Here is a 24457-nt window from a genome sequence, read left to right as displayed (position 1 = left end):
ATGAAGATTTTGCACTGTCTTTATTTTTCTCTTTGTAACTTATTTGTTCCTTAAGATGCATTTAAATTTTCTGAATAGTTTTAAGCAATTTATTATGATGTGATTTTCCATAATATGCCTCATACATTTTTGTACTTAAAAAATTATAAGTTTATTAAGCTTCTTGGATCTGTGAGTTTCTGGCTTTTTTCAACCAGTGTTTCTTCAATATTTTTTGCCCTACCTTCCTCTCTTTCAGATCGTTTAATTCTAATTATGTTAGGTCTCTTGAAAGTGTAACACAGCTCAATGGTGCTCTGTTTAATTATTTACTTTAGTCTTGCCACCACCCCCTTTATTCATTTTAAATTGCTCCCATTCATTTTCAAGTTTAATAATCATTTTTTCTTCAATATCTAACCTGCCTTAATTCCATCAGAGAATAATTTTCAACTCACAGACTTTAGTTTCTTTTCCAGAAGTTCTATGAAGAGCTATACATATATCTACTTATATCTACCTATATTATTGCTTAATTTTCCCTCTAATTAAGCATACAGAATGTTTTTAAAACATCGTCAGCTAATTCTGTCAATTGTGTCATTTCTGGGTTAGTTTCAACTGATAGACCTTTCTTTGCAGTCACATTTCCTGTGTTTTGCAAGCCTGTGATTTTTTTTGACTAGATGAAAAATATTGTGTTTATACTGTGTGTAGTATGGAATAGCTTTGCATTTTCATAAATACTCTTGAACAGTATTCAGATGTGTGGCTAAGTTACACAAAACAGTTTAATCATTCTGCCTCTTACTTTAGCAACCCTTACTTCCACTGGCCCTTCTTATTGGTTATATCTGTGGCTTCATTTTATCTACTCTCATGCATGTTCTGATCAGAACTCAGCTGAAGTGCTGGGTGGGATCCTCTTCAACTGTCTATGGTTTTCTCTTTGTGAAGCTCTATCCTCTGAAGTCCCCTGCCCAGAAAATTCTAGCCACCTTGGTTTCCCTTGATTCTCAACATCATCACCTGAACTCAAGAGACTGGTAGATCCATCTGGGCTCCCATTTCCTGCATTATTATATAGAAAACTTCTCAGACAGCAGCCAGTTTGGGAGATCATATCATCTCTTCTTTTCTCAGGATTTATTCTCTCTATCTCCTGGCATATAATGCTTCAAAAAAAACCAATTATTAAATATATTTATTCTGGGTTTTAGTGGTTTTGAGGCGAGGAGAAAGGGATAAATACAGTTCCTGTTATTTTATATCTGAAGAGGACATTAAAAATATAATTTCAAATAATGTTTGATTATATAACTATAGCCATTCATTTTAGAAAAAATGAATTGCAGTTAATTTTGTAGTAAATTATATCTATAATTCTCCCCCTCCAGCAGTTAACACCAGTGCTATTTTATTTTATATCCAACAAATAGATCATCTTTGAAACAATTTATCCACCTCCTACTTTTTAATTAGAGCTTATATAACATAAGCTTATATATTTTATTATGAAAATTTGCTAAGTTATTAAATTCTTAATAAAATTCTATTGTACAGATATCATACTATTATGTAGGTAATGCACCACTGATGAAAATGTAGACTGTTTGGATTATCATCTATCTACCTATCTATCTATCTATCCTTCCCTGTATCTGATAATTTCCTCAGGACACAATTTTAGCAGAACATTCCTTGATCAAAGACACAGTAAGACTTGCAGCCTTACTTTACAGTATATACAAGTAGGTGATGCATTTTTAAATTCATAGCTATCCCAGAAATATTCACTTTGTATAGGGTACTCAAGTCTTGAAAAAATAATAAGCAGTGGTTTTATCTGTAAAATCTCAAGAATTACAACAAAGGGAAGAAAAATATTTGGAGAACAAATGATTCTGAAATTACATCTTAAAATTACACTCCCAAATCTGACAAAATATAAAGCCATGCACTCCAAAGTCTGACAAAATATAAGGCTATGCCTGAAAATATAGTATTAAGCCAATTCCTTTTAGTATAAAAATGTATGCAAAAAAAGCTTTAAATATTCGATTATGTGTGAAAAGCCAGCAATAATTCAACAAGGAGACAACATTGTAATATTCTGACGCTTCTGTTTGCTCTGATAGCATTTAGAGGGATGACTGATCCCCAGAGCAGAAACAGGCTATGATAATAAGCATCATGGAGAAACATTTTCCAGGGAACGTTTGGGAAGTAATTCTCATCCATAAGTAAATCTGTTCATCAAACGTATTTTCTGAAATACATCTGCCACTTGCAACATGAGATTATGGTGACAATTAGCAGCTGTTGTCAGCTCTGCTTCACCTCATTAGTAATCATAGATTTCCCAAGTTATAGGACTGATTATAGCTTTACAGGTTCTGAAAGAACATGTTGTCTCATTTCACACCTATTTTATGCTCAACGTACTTAAAGTTCAACAAATTTTTGAAGAAATCAGTTTTACTGCAGTCAAATAGAGAAGTAAGCACAAAACAAACTTGCTTGTAAGAAATTTAGTCATGCCACAGCAAAATATACATGATTCCACCATAAGCTGGAATAAGTAAATAAATGCCTTCACATATAGCAGTAATTCCTTAACATTTGCTCGATTTTATCACAGAGAGTAAAATCATGTCACAAATATTTGGAAAAAAAGATCTGAACTATTTGTTCAAGCATTGTATAGCCACATTCTCTTTTTAAAGGGAAATGAAGGCTTCATAGTTCATAGTTAGAAAACACATTTCTGGAAACCAGTGTCTGGAAAAGAATGAACAAACTCTTAGATGAATTATACTGACTTAGTGAAAGATGTGCCTGGAATTCAGAAAAACAAAAGGAATGATATATTCCTGCATATTACTGATATGTTCTGTTGCCTGTAATTTATTTTACATGTTTTCTTGTACTAGGAAAAAAAACCCCCAAAAACAAAACAGGGATCTGCTAAGTGTTTGATTCTTAATTATAGAACATTAAAAAAACAAATAAACAAAAACTAGAACCACAGATCAGCTTCCAGTCTCAGCTCTCTTGTGATCTTTTCTACCTTGTTATATTTGCTGTCTATATGATTGGCTCCTGTCTCTGCAAAAGGTATGAATTCAAAAAAAAAATTATACCAATGATATTTTTTAAAATGTATTATTAAAAAAACAACATAATGAGATCAATTAAATATTGTTTTAATAAGCTATCTGCTGGGACATAGACATAGCTTTGTCCTGAGTTAAGTGTCTTTCAACCTCTTTCTGGTCATTTATTGTAATCCAGTGTATTTATTCTTAATAGGTAAGCCAGAACATCCTATTCTGTGTTGAAATAGAACATTGGCTACTAATTAAAAGAAAATTGTCTCTGGGCTTTGACTAACTGCAAGACATCATTGGCAGTGGGGCAAATTTCTGAAAAGAGACCCGGAAGTTTGCAGTGTTAATGTTAAAGTGAACTATTTATAAATCATCAAAGTGATTCTCCTTCATGAATTTTTAACTTGAAAACAGTGCCTTTTAAGGTTGAACCTAAGAGTGGGACAGCCAGAAGCATAGATCTATTTTGATCCCACATAAGTTCAAAGTGAGTCAAAGCTAGATCTGTATAATGTTAGCATTGATGACTATTCCTCAATCATAGAAACCCCTGTACTAATCTCTAGGGCAAGGAGCAATGGGCACCATGCTATTTTTATTTTTATTTTCCTCTTGATCTCTGATGCAAATGATAGGAAGTAATCCAAGATCTATTGAGCCATAAGCAGATAATGGTTAACTACTGACCTTTCCAATACTGGAGATAAATATATAAGGGGAATATTATGAATGAGTTCCATTCAACACATAGATACAGTTGAATTACGTTCTTTTATTTGCTTTCTTTGTGTTTCTTTTCGGATTGTTTGTATTCATAAGCAGAAATTGGTATAAGTATTGGAGGAAAAGAAACATTTTTTTAATGTTCCAGTGACTTTCTCATCTCACATTAGGAACTAAATTAGAGGAGGATTGAAACTTAGAGATAGGAAACACTATATTTTGTTTTATTTTAGCATTATTTAAGCAATAGAAATTAAAAAGACAAAATTTGATGACTTTCATCCTCAATTTTAGTACATTAACAGGTATTTTAAAAATAAGAACTATTTTACAATTAATGAATTCTTAGTTAAATCCCAATATAACATTTGCTTCTAAGACACATCTTAAGCATTTCTGTGTAACTGCTTTTATATCTAGGTTTTAAATTATCCTCTTTTTACTTAAGGTTTCCCATCCCAGAAGGATAGTTATTCTTGGATAATGACCATATGTCATACGAGTTTTAAAAAAATCTAAAAATAATAAGTATAGAACAGACTTGCGGTTGCCAAGGGGGAGAGGGGAGGGATGGGATGGACTGGGAGTTTGGGTGTGGTTAGTAGATGCAAACTATTACATTTAGAATGGATAAGCAATGATATCCATGAGCTCTATCACACACTATATTAAATTGTTAAAATTATTTTTGAAAACTGAACTTACTAATGGATCCCTTAATTTAAGCATAGCTCTTCTAACAATAGACTATGTCACATGTTCTTTATTAAAAATAATCACAGAATTTAGATAAATATATTTTCATTCAATATTTTAAAAATCACCATTGCTTCACAATACTTAGAAATCTAAATATCTTATTATGTTTGTTGAAGTCGGTGACTGATGGTGGATATATTACAGATTTATGGAGGAAGCTGTTAATTCTCTAATTCACTAGATTAAAAAGGAGTTCATTTGCTAAATGCCTTTAATAGATATCTTGAAAAATGAGCAAGATTCCAGATGCTGATTATTCTGTTAGTTCTTTGCATCGTTCCTTTAGCTGTCCTTATTCTAACCAGTTTATCCCATGTTTTATAAACCTGTTCTACAAAGCCTTGTCTATGGACTTTACAACATGGGACTCACCTAAGTTTTTTAGAATAATGGAAAACAGTTCCCACACTAGACCTACTGTATCGGAATCTATTTTTATCAAAATTCTCATGTGATTCATAAGAACATTAACTTAGTTTCCTGTGTGGCTCAATTAAACACTTAGCAGCAGAAATCCCAATCATGCAAAAATGGTAGCTAGTACAACATAACAAAAGGATTTTCATATAAGCTAGAATTTTACTTTGCTGTCTTCTTCTTCCACTCCTAAGGGTTCATATGATTAGTTTAGGCCCATCTAGCTAGTCGAGGTTAATCTCCCATCTCAATGTCTTTAGCCTTAATCTGCAAAGTTGACTTTACCATGTAAAGTTACATATTCACAGGTACCAGAAATGAGAGATGGACATCCTTTGGATGAGGGTGAGCATTATTTTGCCAACCACTTAATTATAAAAAGTTTATGGTCAATTTTTCCATACACAGCGCTGATCAGAAAGAGTCATGTAGTTCTGTGGTCCTTTGTCATTTCAGTTTTTATTTGGAATTAGTTGAAGGGAGAGATTGGAAGACCCTTGATTCATTTGAAATAATCCTTGAATAGAGAACCATTCAAGAGCCATGTATTTTACAACAGCTTCTCCATATTCACTTATACTTATAAAGACTCTGTGTTCACATGTTTTTATATTTTTTTCAACATAATTTCAATGTATCCAATGCAATTGGCTCTATCAAATGTAACATGTCTGAAGCACTGCAATAGAGCTATGATAGAATAAATAAAGTGACAATTAAAAACTCACTTAAAAGCTGTCACAGGGATTCATGACTATAAATAATTACTTCCAAAGTACACATAATCATAAAATAGTCATAATAAAAACAGCCAAGTATATCAAATTGTCTAATGACAATTATATCTAAAATAATTTCAAGAAAATTACAATTTTTTACTTGTCACCTTTATCAGACCATTGTGTGAAATTGTCTGTAACTTTAAGAAATGGGCTTATGTGTGTCTTCTCCGCTAGATACTCTGTTGATCGGCATACTGATATGGACTGGATTTTCAGTATTCACTCAGAAAATGGCTCTATTTTCACTTTGAAGCCTCTAGATCGTGAATCAACTCCTTGGCACAACATCACCATTACAGCCACAGAAATAAGTAAGTTGGAAATACATTCATCTTAACACATTATTTTTCACCAAAGTAGGGAAATAATAGCTTTAAATAGACTTTTTGTCTTGAGTAGAACAATTTTATTAGCAAAATCTGAGAGTAGTGATTTACACTATGTTGGATTTTTGAATTAATGATTATCAAATATTCACTTATTTTAAACTTGATTTTCTTTTACACATACTGTAGGATAAAAATATAATCTAACTTCATAAAAATAATTAATCAGTCTAAGAAAATTATTGCTTATAATTATTTATGATTATAAATAATTGCTTATAAATAATATCCATTCTCAATTTTATCATGTTTTTGCTTATCATGTTTATATTGCTTATAAATAATATTCATTCTCCTCTTTTAATCATGTTTTTCATCTGAACAATGTAAGAAAGCTGAGATAACTATCACCAATCCAATCAAGAAGTGAATACTCCAGAAATGATCTGTTGCTAAGTTACAAATGGTGAAATGATAACACCACTACTCTATAAATGAAATTGAAATTTTACACATGTTCTCCCTGCAGATAACTCAAAACAAAGTAGTCACATTCCTGTCTTCATCAGAATTCTAGACATAAATGACCATGCTCCAGAATTTGCCATGTACTATGAAACATTTGTTTGTGAAAATGCAAAACCTGGGCAGGTAAGTTACTATAAACTTAAAAAACATTTCTCCTCACAAAGATAGAAGGATTAATTAATTAATTTCTCTTCACAAATATTGATGCAGTGCATTAATTTACTTGCACAATTTATTTTCATGCAACCTATTGTCAGTCTTTGTCACTTGTTTAATCTTCCTGTACCAAAACCCTCACAATGATCTTAAAAATATGACTTTAAAAATATATTTTATATAATCCATGATATTATAGGAAAAATTATAATATACACTTAATTTATATACCAGGCACATACTGAATATCACACATAAAAAGTTCTTACCCGGATTCATAATTTTACTGATACTGAGTTATAATCACATATAGAATAAAAATACATTATTAAATATAATATGAAGTATGAAAATAAAATTGTTCTGTGTTAATATAAAGGAAATCATAATAATTGTTTTGTTGATTATATTTTGCCCCTTCCAATTGCTCAATGAGGACATTTTGGTTTGATACAAGTTATATTTTCTTTATGATTTTTCAATTTTATTACCTGTGAAATAAAAAAGATTTATAGGAGTTACAAAATCCTCTTATATAGTAATAGTTCAGATATCTCTAAAGTAAGAAAATGCAGAATATGCTCATTTTTTACACTAGTACAGTGTTTTACAAATGACAGCAACTGCACAAATTTTACTGCAGGAAATTTTAACCAGTTGTTTTGATATTTCTTTAAGGAAAAATTAAGTAGACGTTAAGAATCGTATATAATTCTATCATGATTTATTATTATTATTATTATTATTATTTTAATAGTTATTTCCCCAATACAATTTTTTTTTCTACTATACAGCATGGTGACCCAGTTACACATATATGTACACATTCTATTTTCACACATTATCATGCTCCATCATAAGTGACTAGACATAGTTTCAAGTGCTACACAGCAGGATCTCATTGCTGATGCATTCTAAAGGCAATAGTTTGTATCTATTAACCCCAAGCTCCCAATCCATCCAACTCCCTCCCCCTCCCCCTTGGAAACCACAAGTCTATTCTCCAAGTCCATGATTTTATTTTCTGTGGGAAGGTTCCTCTGTGCCATATATTAGATTCTAGGTATAAGTGATATCATATGGTATTTGTCTTTCTCTTTCTGACCTACGTCACTCAGTATGAGAGTCTCTAGTTCCATCTATGTTGCTGCAAATGGCATTATGTGGTTCTTTTTTAAGGCTAAGTAGTATTCCATTGTGTATATATGCCACATCTTCCCAATCCAACTGTCTGTCAGTGGACATTTGGGTTGTTTCCATGTGTTGGCTATTGTGAATAGTGCTGCAATGAACATGCGGGTGCATGTGTCTTTTTCAAGGAAAGTTTTGTCTGGATATATGCCCAAGAGTGGGATGGCAGGGTCGCATGGTAGTTCTATATATGGTTTTCTAAGATACCTCCATACTGTTCTCCACAGTGGTTATACCTGCTTACATTCCCACTAACAGTTCAGGAGGGTTCCCTTTTCTCCATACCCCCTCCAGCATTTGCTATTTGTGGACTTCTTAATGATGGCCATTCTGACTGGTATGAGGTGGTATCTCATGGTAGTTTTGATGTGCATTTTTCTAATAATCAGGGATGTTGAGCATTGTTTCAAGTGCTTGTTGGCCGTCTGTATATCTTCCTTGGAGAAATGTCTATTCAGGTCTTTTGACCATTTTTCAATTGGGTTGTTGGCTTTTTTGCTGTTGAGTTCTATAAGTTGTTTGTATATTCTAGAGATTAAGCCATTGTCAATTGCATCATTTGCAACTATTTTCTCCCATTCTGTAACATAGGCAAAACACTCTCTACATCAACCTTACAAATATTTTCTCAGGTCAGTCTCCCAAAGCAACATAAATAAAAGCAAATATAAACCAATGGGAACTGATCAAACTGATAAGCTTTTGCACAGCAAAGGAAACCAAAAAGAAAACAAAAAGTCAACTTACCATGATTTTTTAATATAGAAAATAAAGTGAAATACAGTCTTTCTTCTATTACAGTAGAGATTATAATGAACTAAGTATTCCTGCCCCTTTCCAACTTGTATGTTGAAGCCCTAACCCCAGTGTGGCTGTATCTGGAGATGGGGGCCTCTAAGGAAGGAATTAGGGTAAAATGAGGGCATACATGGGGCTCTGATATGATAGGATCAGTGACCTTCAAAGAGACACTAGGGAGATCACTATCTCCATATACATGCTCAAAGGAAAGGCCATATGAGTTTTTAGCAAGAAGGTAGCCATCTGCAAGACCTCTCCCAAGGAAGCCACCATGATGATGCTCTAATCTTGGACTTCCAACCTCCAGAGCTGTGAGAAAATAAATTTCTGCTAATTAAGCCTTCTAGTCTGTGGTCTTTTGTTATGGCAGCCCAAGCTGACTAAGATAGAGATACAAACCACATTCAACTTGCATACACATAAATAAATATGACGATTTTCTTTTCTTTTCACCAGCAGAGAATCATTACAGTTATTTGGATTTAAAATTCTTTTCCTTTTTTCACTTTGTAACATGTAATGGGCATATACCCAGTTTACTAAATGATTTTTAATTTGATTCTTACTTTTCATAGCATGGCCACACATTAGTCAGCTTATTCAACTATCTATTTATTAATGGAAATTTGGTCTACTAATAAAATGCTAATCTAGTAGACAGCACTACAGTGATCATATAATACTTTATGTTATACACTACCTGTTATCATTTTTCTCTGATATAATCCTCAAGGTAGAAATAGATTTTTTCTAAATTACTCATTAATGTTTCCAAATAGCATTTGAAATATGTTATATGCCTAGTAATAACTACCATCAAAGGTGGATAATTGCCTATTTACTGGGAAATACCAGATTTTAAATATCTACCAATATATAAAATTTCATAATAATTTTAATGTAAATTCCTCTAAAATTACTGAGGCTGAATATTTTTTCATAAATGTGGCCATTTTTAAAAAGTCTTCACAGCCATATTAATTTCCTAAGGCTACCATGACAAATTTCCATCAACTAGAAAGTTTAAAACAACAGAAACATATTCTTTTACACAGTTCTGGGGGCAAGAAGTCCAGAAATCAATGTGTCAGTAGTTCCTGCTCTTCCAGAGGCTCTATGGGAGGATTCTCCCTTGCACTTCCTAGCCTCTGTGGTTGCTGGCAATTCCTGGCATTCCTTGGCTTGTGGACCCAAATTAATCTTTGTCTCCATTGTTACATGACACTCTTTCTGTATTTCTCTTTGTGTTCCCATTTCCCTCTTTTTGTGAGAATTTCATTCACTGGATTAGGGACCATTTGAATTCCTATGACTTCATCTTAACCTGATTACACCTGCAAAGAGCCTGCTGCCAAATCAAGTCACATCACAGGTACTTAGGATTAAGACTTAAACATTTATTTTGGAGGGACACAAGGCAACTGACAATAGCCTATAGATATTCTTTACTTATTCCTCTATTGGTATGATTTTCTTTTATTGATTCATGTGAGTTGATATATTACCAATTAATACTTGATAATGATAAAGTATAATTGATAACAACTAATTAAAATTATTTTAATAAATACTACTACTATTAACACATCTATTTCATTGTTCATATACTTGGTGCAAAACAATTTCATTGTTAAAATTAACAAGGTTAAAAACAAAACACAACACATGTTAAGGTACTGACATATATTTTGTCTTAATATAGGATTAAACAATCATATCAAGACCTGAGTTAGATAATGAAAATATCAATGTTGTCTAAGATTAAAATATTACTAAACATTAGTTATTTCTATTCTGGAACAGAAGTTTGAACAAGAATATTAGATCCTATGTAAATTTTTTCTATGGCATGCTGCAATCTTCTAAGGAGAAAATGTGTAGCAAGTTTGTATTAATAATTATGTACTTTCAAAAGCATTATATAAAGAAGCAAACAGTGACATGTCACTGTCAATAAAATTAACAAAATTCTAGCTAATATCAAGTTAAAGAGAAAAATATTAACTAGTGAGTATGAAGGTTGGTGTGGCTGTTGAAGGCACAAAATAACCAAAACAATGGATATATTAAACTACTGTGAAATTCCAAAAATTCTTCCTCACAGAATGTTGGACTATTATACCTGGAAATGCGCAACTGTTTTTTTTAGAGGAGAGATTTGAAAGTAATGGTAATTAAATGACTGTGATTACAGATCACACAGATGGCAAAGCCAGGACTAGAAAACAGGCACCCTGATGTGTAGCTTTGTGTTTTATCCACAATAAAGTGCTCATTGGAATTCTCCTGCCCAACCTACCATTTGCTGCTTCATATTCACACTTGGCACACCTCTAACCTACAATGAGCACAGCAGAGAGGTGCTATAATTTCTCAAATTCAACACTGATTTTACAAAACTTTAAAGTGTTTATTTATAAATTCTAAATTTTTCAATTAGCATTAAAAAGAAAAGCAAAAAAACGAATAAAGTAGGCAATATGACTGTAATTATGGTGCCATTTAGCTTTAAAATCTTCTGCTTTCTGATGTTATATGGCATATTGCTCATGTTTCCAAAACTATATTTATAGTTTCCTTAATAATTAGGAGTAGCTGTGCTAAGCACTTGTGTTTTTTATAAATGCTTCTGTTATGTTCTTTCCTTTGAAACAATCATTATCTAATGGAGGCAACAGATTGGTAACCAATTAAGAATAAAACAGACTGGCAGTATATATTAACAATGTTAAAAGACAAAAGATATTGGAGTGGTCACATTTTTCTTTAAAATTGGTTACTATAGTGGCCAGGGATCAGACAATGATTCATAGAGGGGACTGCAGACTGATAGCTCATGGGCATTTTTCATTTTTCATTAAATAGGTTACATTAGCCAGAACTATAAAAAAAACTTGGCAAATTTTTCTGAAAAGGGCATGTTTTTGTTTATTTAATTTCAGTGATGTATTTAAAGCACAAAGACTGATTTGAAATGTACTAACAAGAGTTGCTTTCTGTGCTTGATTTAATTAATTTTTCTTCTGTTTTAGTTGATTCAGACTGTCAGTGTAATGGACAAAGATGATCCTCCCCGAGGCCACAAATTCTTCTTTGAACCAGTGCCTGATTTTCCCCTCAATCCAAACTTCACCATTGTTGATAATAAAGGTATAGAATGTTTTTAAAGCCAAATATTATGAAAGCTTAAGAGAGAACATTTAAAACAGGTCTTTTTTTGCCCCCCCCCCCTTTTTTCCAGATAATACAGCAGGAATCATGACTCGAAAAAATGGGTATAGCCGCAACAAAATGAGCACATATCTATTGCCGATTTTAATCTTTGACAATGACTATCCAATTCAAAGCAGCACTGGCACACTCACCATTCGCGTGTGTGCCTGTGATAATCAAGGGAACATGCAGTCCTGCAATGCTGAAGCTCTGGTCCTCTCTGCTGGCCTGAGCACGGGAGCTCTCATCGCCATTCTTCTCTGTGTCATCATTCTACTCGGTAAACTCTGACCCTTCATGAATGATTTGCCCCCGAATTATGTTCATTCAACTCGGGAATTCTCTCCCTTATTACGAAGAGATTATGCACTGAAAAGCACTCTTCTTTATAGCTAAAGATTGAAAATTTTAACTTTATATTAAAATTGTTCTTCCCATTGGGGAAAAAAAAAGGTTTTGACAGTGGGGATAGTTCTAGCTTTCAAGAGATGAATAACAAAGATATAATAGCTAGTGATATAAATATATTTTAAAATATTTTATATTTATAATGTTTAGTGTTAACTATCATGGTCACATTTCTAAGGACATTTCATTTAATAACAGATTTAATTTTCATATCAATTCTGTAAATACTTTTTTTCTTCTACAGAAAGGTTAACTTACACAGTCACTCATTCAGAAAGTGTTTTATCTAGCATTCCCATATTGTTCTATTTCAGAATTCTTCTAACAACTATTCTCAAAACAAAAGACTACTTTACAAATATTATTCCTAACAAACACTACACTATGTATATCAGACGTGGAATTGGCCAATTCATTTAAGTTCTCACAATAAGATAAACTTTTTTTCTATACAATTTGTTAAACACAGGTGCAAAACACTAAATTAAAAGTTTAAATTCATTTATGAAAATATCACTATGGCACTGTGGTCATACCTAGTCCAGCAATGTTTTCTAAATAAAGTCATGCTTCCAATTGTAAATGTTTTATCTGAGCATATCCTAACAGGACAACAATTTAATTCAATTAAACAGTTGTTCCACTGTAAAACATTCCCCCAAAACTTGTTTCCAACAAATATTCATCCAAAACAAATGCTTAAGGCAGGAGAGCTAGCCAAATTTATGTTCCAATGCTCATATGTGCTGGCTCCTTTTCACTGCAAATCCTTTCAAGCTATCTGGATGAAATCCCTTTGGCCAGATACCCTTGCAGGACTTCAGTGGGGAACTGATGAATATGAGGGTAAAACATTTGTCTCAGTTAAGATGAACCAACCACTTAGAAAAAAATTTTCTTGGAGTGGTTTAGAACTTACACACTACTGCCATCATCCACAGCAGTCCACACCTCCACCTGCTGCTAGGAAGTTCAACTTCTCTGTAAAATATTGTTGTACCCCCATGGAGATTAAATTTTGGCTTACCCTTTAAGCCAAATGCTACTGATACCATGTGCTTTATTTCCTCAAATAGTTCTACTCTTAGAAGAACTAATTTAGAACAACATGAAAATACGTATACATCAAATTTGATCTTTTAATTTCAATATAAATATAATACATATATGCATATAAAGACATGCACGAATACATGGGGGAAAATCTACCTGAAATAAATTTAGATATTATGACATTATCCAACTAAATTGTACAATATTTTTCTCTATGCAGAAATCCTAGAAGGTTTCTTTTATTCTGAAAATTCTGTCATCTTTCTGCCCTGAGCAATATAGAAGGCACACATTTCTTATATTTCTACCTTCCCAATTTATTGCCTAAAAGGGGAGTAATTATTGATCATTTTAGTTAAAATGGGTTCTAACTCATTAGAATTCATGATAAAAGCTCCTTAAGCATTCTTATTTAAAGTCTATGCTAATGGCTGGATATAGTTACTATATTTCTGAAGTTATAAGAGTCTGTTCTTTGCAAGGTGATAATATAACATGGACAATAATATTTTAGACCTACCCTGTGACAGTTTGAAGAAATGTAGCTTGTAGTTTATACCCATGTTACAAGGAAAAGTAGAGGATTAAAACCTAGGATGGGACTTTTTAAACTTGTGCTTCCTTGGACACCTTTGGTAGTGAAGATGAAGCTTATGGACTTATTTAGAATAATTTAAATTTATAAAAATAAGACATGTACCACAAAAGGAAATATACTTATCCAAATTTAAAAAAACACAGAAAGCAAAAAGTGCTTAATTATTGCCATATGTGCCTTGTTCTAGTGTGAGTCTAATGATCATTTGAGTATGTTCTAATTATAGTGCAATATAAAGTATCTGCTTTCTAAAGGTTTACCTTCTGTGTGGTTACTATTACTACTTATACTGGTTATATATGTGTGTGTGTGTATGAAAAATGCTAAATTCAAGTTACAGATAAGTGGAAATAATGAAACCTTTCTTTTCCTATTCCTCATCTTAGCCTCTCTGAATTCTATTCACATACCCCAGATTAATAACCACAGACAAGAGAAAAGAAGCAGATAATTTTGACCTAGCAAAGGAGAAAATACTCAGAGCAGATTCTGAGGATCACTTGTGAAAGTCTGTAAACAATATATTAGCTAAGAAACCCTTAGAACAATTTTACTATTTAGTTGTTCTATGCATGAAAAGGTAGAGAATTTATGAATAATGTATTCAATATTAAAATTAGAAGAACCCCTTTTTTCTACTGCATGGTTCACTAGATTGGTGGATTTCAGACCTATGTTGGACTTAATTATGTTCATGCTTATGAAGAGATATCCCATTTTTTTCTTTTTGTCTTTTTAGCACTGCACCCTCGGCATATGGAGGTTCCCAGGCTTGGGTTCAAATTGGAGCTGTAGCCACTGGCCTATGCCATGGCCACAGCAAATGCCAAGGCCAAACCACGACTGCAACCTACACCACAGCTAACGGCAATGCCAGAACCTTAACCCACTGAGCGAGGCCAGGGATTGAACCTGCATCCTCATCCGCTAGTCAGATTCATTTCTGCTGAGCCATGATGGGAACTCCAAGATATGTCCCATTTTTAAGAGTAGTTTTTTAAAATGTCTTCAAAATGATTTTCAATATAGCTCAGCACCTATAGACTGCTCTGTGGAGGTCAGTGAAAGTACTAATGAATTTTTTTCTACCAATTAGTAGAATCTGAGGAAAGCGTTTTAGACAATATGACAAGAGCATCAGACAGTTCTTTAGCATAGTTATATAGGCTTCAAGGGCCATGGCAAAATAATGGGTTCAATGGAAATGAGTTTCTGTAATCAGGAAACAAAAATTGAGAAAAGGATGATAGGTTTTTGAGCCAACATTTTCTGACTTCTCATTGAAACATTAATAGCACTGAGAAAACATTTAACTTCCCTAAAGTGAGGGAAACCTGCTTTTACTTTTTCCTGGCAACAGGTAAGTATGATTTTTCTTTATTTAATTGTTAACTTTTCTTATATATAAAATTAGGGACTTAGTCCATTTTCAATGAGAAATTTTGTTGGAAATCACATGGTCTTCCTTACATTTTATTATTTATTTATTTATTTTAATTTGAGAGATGGAAGTTTATTAACACCCTCTAGAGGTAGGTTTTTAGTTATCCATTATTGCTTGACAAATTACTCCAAATTAAACAGCTTAAAACAACAAACATTTATCACGTAGTTTCTGAAGGTCGGGAACACAGAACTATCTGGTAGTTCTGGTCAGGATCTTGCAGCCAGGCTGCTATCCCAGGGCTGTAGAAATCTCAAAGCTCAACAGGGCTCCCAAACACACTTACATGAAAGTCTAAGGTTCTCCCTGACTAAAACAGACTCTAGTTTCTCACCATATGGGTCTCTTCACAGCATCTCTTGTAACATGGCAATTTCCCAGACAAGCAATACTAGAGAGAAAGAGGAAAGAAAGCCCAAGATGGAAGCCAGAGACTTTTTTATTTATTTTTTTTTCCAGATGAAATACTTTAATAACTTTCCATTGCTCTTAGGATAAGTTTTGGGCTCCTTAACATGGTCTATGCATCTTGCATGTTCATTTTTTTCAGCAGATGTTGGTGAGTACTTACCATGTGCCGGATGCTCTACTAAGCACTTAAGAAATATGTTCTGGGCTTTCTGTATATCTTATGATACAAATGTAATGTTGAATTTCAAAATGTTTTTATTTTGCAAGTGTTCCTTGTCAAATATACGCATAACAATTTATTTATTTATTTATTTTTATCTTTAGTCTTTCTAGGGCCAAGCCCACAGCATATGGAGGGTCCAAGGCTAGGGGTTGTATCAGAGCTGTAGCTGCTGGCTTATACCACAGCCACAGCATCGTGGGATCTGAGCTGCATCTGCAACCTACACCACAGCTTGCGGCAACACCAGATTCTTAACCCACTGAGTGAGGCCAGGGATCAAACCCACAACATCATGGTTACTAGCTGGGTTTGTTAACCACTGAGCCACAATGGGAACTCCAGCAATTTAAATTCCAGCAGTATAACAAGAAAGAAGAAAGTATATCATACATGGAGAAATTCATAGTTAACTTGATAATATAAATATGTAAATGATAAAAGAATACAGCATATAGAGGGAGAGCAATTAACATTTCAGCCCCAAAGCTTGACTGCAACTGCGTAAGTCAGGGAAGTCCTCAGAAATGAGGTAATATTGGAGCTCTCTTACAAGATGAGTACAGGTAAGGACGAGTTTGAGTTTGAATTTTATTTTATAGCTTATAGAGTTATATTTCAGATTCTAAGCAGGCTTTCAAAACCAAGTCAGTTAAAGAGTTTAAACAGATGTGACATATGGGAAGAGATGAGATCAACAGCATATATATATGTATATACATATATAAACACATATATGTATGTGTATATATACACATTTGTACACTATATACATATAAAATATGCATACAATGCACATGTGTATATATACATATATGTGAGTAATGTTTTGCATGTATTCCTTGAGCCATTAAGAAAGCATTATATTGGGGTTCAGTTTCTCTTGGAATATAATGATTGTAGCTTTAGAATTCTAGTATTTTGAAACAAACATACATTCGGGAAGGATGTGGTATTACATACTTACAGTTGGCTAATCACATTAGGTATAATCGAATAGTTTTTCAATGCCAGAGTCCCATAGGAAATTAAGTCTTTAAATAAATGGCACTGTGATATCTGCTTGTTTATCAATACAGTGCATCTAGTCATTGGCCCAAGTCATCCTCTATTTGTATAGGATAGTTATTCTTTACATTCAAACAATTTTAACACTTTTAATACCACACCAGCTTCACACAGAAGTAAGCTATATTTAACTTAAACCTGAATCTCACAATTTTCTCTCTTTCCTGTCTCTCTCTCTTTTTGTTAATAGTTTTAGTTGTGCTATTTGCTGCATTAAAAAGGCAAAGAAAAAAGGAACCTCTGATAATTTCAAAAGATGATGTCCGGGACAACATTGTGACCTACAATGACGAAGGCGGCGGGGAAGAAGATACCCAAGCTTTTGACATCGGCACATTAAGGAATCCAGAAGCAAGAGAAGACAGTAAACTCAGAAGGGATGTAATGCCTGAAACAATTTTTCAGATAAGGAGAACTGTACCTCTGTGGGAAAATATTGATGTACAGGATTTTATCCATCGGAGATTAAAAGAAAATGACTCAGACCCAACTGCACCTCCGTATGATTCACTGGCAACATATGCCTATGAAGGGAATGATTCCATAGCAGATTCACTCAGTTCTTTGGAATCTCTCACAGCAGATTGTAACCAAGATTACGATTACCTCAGCGACTGGGGGCCTCGATTTAAAAAACTTGCTGATATGTACGGGGGTGATGATAGTGACCGAGATTAAGAGTATGGTATGACTTCACAGATGTCAATGGAAGTACTCTCTTTGTTACTAGATGGAGTGGCCTGCTTTCTCTTCCTTGGAGGAAATTTTTAAAAAAATCAAAATTACAAACAATACGTAGGTGTTGTCTTAGTAAGAGTTTGCTTAATCAGTAAGTTTCTGTGAATGAATATGAATGACATAGATTTTAATAAGTATTAATAACCAGTTCACCCTCTTTGCCTCACAAACTCTGAAGGAAAGTATATCACATCTATAATCAATAAAAACATACAAAAGGCTTTTTGTGCCTTTTCTTAGCTATAAGAACTTTATAAATAATGTTTTATTAACTGACTTACAGTTACCTTTAATATTAAATGAAACATTGTGCAACTGCTTTGTAAATTAATATGAAAAAAAATCCCTAAAGAAATAGGAATGATTATTACTGCCATATTTATTTAGTTGAATAATGTCTTTGTGTTAATTCATTCATATTTTTATAAATGTATATTTATATTTTTATATTTTTATGAAATAAAATAGTATTTATAAAAATAAATTTCACTTTATTTAATTATTAGAAGCAGTTTTGATTTCACTTTATAAATTTTTTAAGCATCTTTAAAGATAAAACATGACTTTCTCAATTATTGTGTGATTTGGAACTAGAATGTGGTGGGAATATAAAGGAGCTTTAGTATAAATTGCGATTTTTTTTCTGCTTCAACCATTCCAAGATGGACATGTGTATATAGAACCACTGATATCTATCTATCAATAAGGATGTGAGACACATTTGAATATAAACTATTATAAATATACTTGTGAATAATTAATTTTAATTTTTTCTACAACTATTTTCTAGAGGATCGACCACCAGGGAATTTTATTTAAGGGAAAGTATGTGTCAGTAATATTATGCAAAAGAAGAAAAAAATCTAAATCACCCTTCCTTCTTCAATAGTATAGTTTTCAAAATGAGAAATGAGGGTTCCAATTTTTTCTTTATGGTTAGATAATGTGCACAGGATATAATTCGGGTAATATTTAAAAATGTATCAACAAGTTAGTGGAGCTATTTTTTAATGACAATTTTGTTTAGGAAGTTGGAAGTCATTGTATTTGAGGAAATCTTGAAAGAAATAGTGACATGTAGACTGGAGTTAAGAAGTCTTCAGGAATGTAAATTTATTAATAATTGGTATTGCCCAGAAAACAGAATATAGAAAAGAGAGAATTTTGCATAATAATCACCTGCAGATCTTTTAAAGACTGCAATGCAGAAAGCTTACCCTGGTTTGGCCCGGAGAAAAAATACTGAACCAAAATTCGGAAATTTAACAGTGAGACTACATGATATCCATTTTATGTGTCATGGTTATCTTTTTCTTTCTCTTATATTATTCCTCCTTTGAGGAGCAATGTCATGCCCAGAGTGAGTCCTAAGTGGAATTTATATAGAAATTTAGCTTTCGCTACTCTGTTACCAAGCTTTTTTAAATGGCAAATACTTAACAAATTATAAACAGACACTTAGGTATGTTTTTATGTTACTATGTTGTAAAATTTTTAAAGACCAAGACTATTTTAATAACTTTACCACCAATAGCTAACACATATTAAAGACTTAATGTAATGCTAAGAAAGCAAAAACACACTGGGTACTTAAACATTTGAAAATTTTATCATTGGAATTGCCTAGAAAACAGAAAATTTTTAGTTTCAGTTTTAGTTAAGAAACTATTAGTTTTTAACCTTAAAAAGTAGTTTCCCCACTGCTAGAGATCTCCCAGCATAACTCAGACAAATATTTAAAGAAGATGATACAGAGTGGCTTAAGGAAGTCAGAAGAAAAGAGTTCTATATCTATTAATGCCTTTTATAACCACTATTGTATAATCACCAGAGGGATAAGTGACAATAAATAAACACATTCTAAGGAGGCCCATAATGACTATATAAGTAACGACTGCTTAAAAAAAGAAGAAATTGTATCAAATCAGAACTGAGGGAATTGGTGGCTACATTGCCTGCCTGGGTTTACCATGCTGTAAATAGGAAGAGCACCATAACAAAACAAGCTCCAGTTATACACCTATAAATGCTATGAGAAAATTGTATTGATACCAGATAAGACATATTAACTTTTTAAGTGCAATTATGAAGAATTGTTAATATGACTACAATTTTCAGGCTATTAGTTAATGTTCAGAGTTCTCCCTTTCCTTGATCTGGAAATCACTGATATACTACTAAAGTTTTTGTAAGGACAGAACTAAGTATTTCATACTTAATAGGTACATGATTATTTTTGCTATAAACTGAAGGTTCAGACTTGATTAAAGAAATTACCAGATCTGTGTAATACTAATATTTCCTATAATTTTCCAGTAATCTTTGAAACTCCTACAGTGGAAAAAATGCACTTAGGAGTCATATCAGATTTTATTATTTCATTACTGACAAGTAAAAAAGTTATCCAACTTCTACAGAAAAACAAACTTGATAATATTAACCCTATTGGGTTTGGTTAATTTTATTTCATTGGATGCACACAATACATTTAAAAATATTAGTTTTCATCACTTGATTCTTTTGGAGTTGGTAAGACTTTAGGAAAATGAATTCTTAGTGTATACCTAACTTTTTCAAACAAAATAATTAGCTCTGAGTGCTTAAACCTGAAATAGAATTAAATTAAAACCATTTTAGTTACCGTATTTCTAAATATAAATAAAACAATCACTGGTTTATTTTGAATGTTCAGTGATTTTCAGAAAAATGTAATATATGTCTATATTTATTATTTGAATATTTTTCATTAAGACGAACCTACCTACATTATCATAACTTTAACACACAGAATGGATATTATTACATTCAATTCTACTCTCAGACACGTGAAATATATCCCAATGACGTAAAAATCAAACTTAGTAAAAAGTGTTAACAACAAAACAAGCCAACAACTGAAAAAAGAAAAGTAACATCTTACCTTAGCCAGTGGTGAAAATGATCACAGTTGATAATTTGTTTTATCCTGGCAAAAGCAGCACAATTGGCTTCCAGGTTTCTTCATTATTTTGGTTTTGGTTTTTCTTTAACTTTACTCAGCCTCTTTCACTGGTTCCTTCTTATCCTTCTGACTCTGTATTTTGGAATCCAGGCTCTAACCTATATCTTTTTTTTTTTTTAATCTCTATTTAAATCTTGGCCCTTGATGATCTTATCTATTCTCTAAGTTATTATATTTATCTTTATCTTAATATAGCTATATCAATAATTAGATATAAATTGAAAATTTTCAAATTTAGAAACTCTTATCTTTACTTCTTTCTTATAATCCAAACATATATATATGTAACTAACTATTCTAAATACCCACGTAACGTGTCTAATTAAATGGGATATGTACAGATGTTAACTTCTAATTTTTACCCCTAAATCTGTTCTACTCTCCACCTGTCTTATGTAAGTTGATGACAAATTAATATCTGTAATTGCCCAAGCCAAAACCTCGCGGTCATCCTTCAAGCACCTTATTCACATCCAACATTGTAGGAAAGTCTTGTCACTATATCATCAAATTAATCTGATATACAATGACTTTTCATCACATCTCCTGCTACAATCCTGGGTCTAAAAGTCTCACCTGGATTATTGCAGTATGCTTCTAAATCTTACTAACATTTGCCCTTCCATCTACTTCAAACATCAAACACAGGGTGGGCTGCCTTCCTTTTTCTCTTTTTGTTTTGCTTATTCTGTTTTAACTAGGTAGGTTTGAGCATCTCATTTCTCAATTCAAAACTTACTAATTGTTCTTCAAAGTGAGAATTGGTCCTCCAAATGATCTTCTATATCAGGATCATATTATCTCTTTGATCTATTTCTTTAAATCATGTCACTAGTTATTCTGGGCTTCTTGTTCTTTCTCACAAATGCTAAGCATTTTCCCTTTGATCACTCTTCTTAGAACAATCTTTCCTCAGATATCCATGAGGTTAACTGTATAACTTTCAATTCCTGGGTCAGATGCCACTTTCTAGATGAGGACTATATTAAACAATCTATTTAAAACTGCAATCCTCCAAACCCACTTTTCATTTCTGTGGTTATTTTAAAATATTTTCTCAGCAATTATCGCCACTCAACATTGCACATAATTTATTTGTCATCTAATTGTTGTCTGCTTCTAAATTCTTTTTGGTTCATTAACTGGGCCCAGCGGACAAGGAACGACCAAAGAAAGAGGCAAGCCATTCCAAATTAATAGGTGCCAGTTTTGAAAACTAAAGGCTTGCCTTTACAGTCATGAGACAAGTAGATCTCTGCACTTTGCCACCAAAATCTTAAAGGTTTATATAGAAGTCTTATCTGGATTCAGTCATAGGTTCAATCTAGTCTCAACATACCTTTCTCTCTCAAGGCTGTGTCCTTGAAACAGTTCATGGTGTGGTAATTGTGGGCGGAAGGTGCTTTCCAAGGGTAGAGAGTGGGTGAGGAGCCTCCAACTGCAGGATCAAGCTTGCAGGTCAGCCAGCAGTCACTTCTTGATAACCTCCTCCAACAAAGATTGGTACCTTTGGGTAACAATATTCATCTATTATTTCACTAAAATACCCCATGTGTCTGTATTAGTGACTCATACCTTGTTAAAGAGCAGCAAAATATTTGCCAAATGGTGAATGACATGCTCCATAGTTAGCTATGATGATTAAGTTGGTAAAATATAAATACATAGGAGATTACAATAAAACAAATGTAAACAAAAATAATTATACTTAAATTCATAACAATGTTCTTGCCTTCAATTTATTACTGATTATGGCCTAGGTTTTTAAATCAAAATACTGTTTAATGAATTCTGGCTAATCATCATTAAGTCACTATTTGAAAAGACCTTTTCAAAATTACCAAAAAAAGTATGAATAATTTTTCAGTTTTTTAAAACAAAATTTCATTGAACTAAAATTGCACTCACTGAGCTTTGCTTCTCAAAAACTATGACAATGATATTTTACTAGATTTCAGGCCATCAGTTCCAAATGTGACAATCAAAACAGAAGCCAACACAAAGAAAGAATAAAATAAATATTGTCCTCTTCTGCTGTTTAAATTATTTTTACAATCTCTTAATAACTGGACTGCTCTCAGCCTACTATTTTCTGGTATTGGAGAGTAGACTATAGACAAAGGCAAAAGACCAACTCTAAGAAAGTGTTTTTTACTTAAATATATTTAAATAAATGCCAGTAATAATATGTGCCTATTTTTGAAGAATAAATATTATTTGATGATAATTTATATGAAATAGAAACACTAATTTAATCAATATGTTCAAAATAGCAATGCACCAAGATTATCTGATTTGCAGACCTTGCGGCTGTTGTTTGATGGAATATGGTCAACTCAGTGTAAAAACGAGAATGAAAATCACATATTCTCAGGATTTAAAAATCAAGATATGGAGTTCCCGTCATGGCTCGGTGGTTAACGAACCCAACTAGAAACCATGAGGATGAAGGTTCAATACCTGGCCTCACTCAGTGGGTTAAGGATCTGGCATTGTCGTGAGCTGTGGTGTAGGTCCAGATGCAGCTTGGATCTGGTGTTGCTATGGCTGTAGTGTAGGCCAGTGGCTGCAGCTCTGATTCAACCCCTAGCCTGGGAATCTCCATATTCTGCAGGTGGGGCCCTAATAAGACAAAAAGACAAAAAACAAAACAAAACAAAACAAAAAAAACCAAACCCCCAAATCAAGATATTTTCTTTAGAAATCACTTCCTCTGGATTTTCTTGAAGGATTTGTTAGTGAAACTAAGCATTTTTTCTCATATCTATGTGTCACTCAATTTCACAAACTGCCAGTTCATGTCTGGAATATTTTTCTTTTAGGTATTTTTATTTTGTCATTGCTTCTAAACATGTAAATATATAATTATGATAGCAATATTTTTAAAATAATAATATAAATATCTTTCACAAATATGTGGCTTGTATTTTTACTGTAATTTATTTCAGTGTAACCAAAATGATATATGCTATGGTTTATGGTTTTCCTGCCATTTTTTGCTTGATTTTTCTGTGTCCTTACTGCTATATCAACTTCAAACTTAGTGTAAACTGTCTAAATTTTCTAAAATCTCAGAAGCACAAAAAAGTAAAGAACGAATATCATCTCCTTGAAGAAATCTTTCCTTCAGTCACTGAGCCACTCTATTGGGATGGATTAATTGTTTCATATACCAAGGACATCCCCCCATTAACCTGGGCACTTCCTGGGTCTCTAATTCAGAGTTGAAGTCCTGATTCCCATATGCCATGTCAATTTGCTTTCCTTGCTCCTTCTCCCCATCACAATTAAAATAATCCAGTCTAAGAGTTACCATTTTGGTGCAGTGGAAATGAATCCAACTAGTATCCATGAGGTTGTGGGTTTGATCCCTGGCCTCACTCAACCGGTGAAGGATCCAGCATTGCTATGAGCTATAGTGTAGGCTGCAGTTGTGGCTTGGATCTAGCGTTGCTGTGGCTGTGGCATAGGTGCACAGTTGTAACTCTGATTAGACTCCTAGCCCGGGAATCTCCATGTGCTGCAGGTGCA

General features: G+C 32.9%; 1 protein-coding gene across 1 annotated transcript in view; it reads left to right on the top strand.

The window, feature by feature from the left end:
- Positions 1-23932, top strand: part of CDH9 (cadherin 9) — a 137788-nt gene extending 113856 nt beyond the window's left edge. The window contains exons 8-12 of the mRNA XM_021076628.1: positions 5945-6081; positions 6626-6747; positions 11805-11922; positions 12014-12265; positions 17378-23932. Of these exons, the coding sequence (XP_020932287.1) occupies positions 5945-6081; positions 6626-6747; positions 11805-11922; positions 12014-12265; positions 17378-17865 (1117 nt within the window). The 3' untranslated portion in view covers positions 17866-23932. The remainder of the gene's footprint in view (positions 1-5944; positions 6082-6625; positions 6748-11804; positions 11923-12013; positions 12266-17377) is intronic.

Source organism: Sus scrofa, chromosome 16 (assembly GCF_000003025.6).
Source record: "Sus scrofa isolate TJ Tabasco breed Duroc chromosome 16, Sscrofa11.1, whole genome shotgun sequence".
Taxonomy (NCBI): Eukaryota; Metazoa; Chordata; class Mammalia; order Artiodactyla; family Suidae; genus Sus; species Sus scrofa.
The sequence above is the reverse complement of the archived record's forward strand: the minus strand, read 5'-3'. Positions and strand labels throughout refer to the sequence as shown.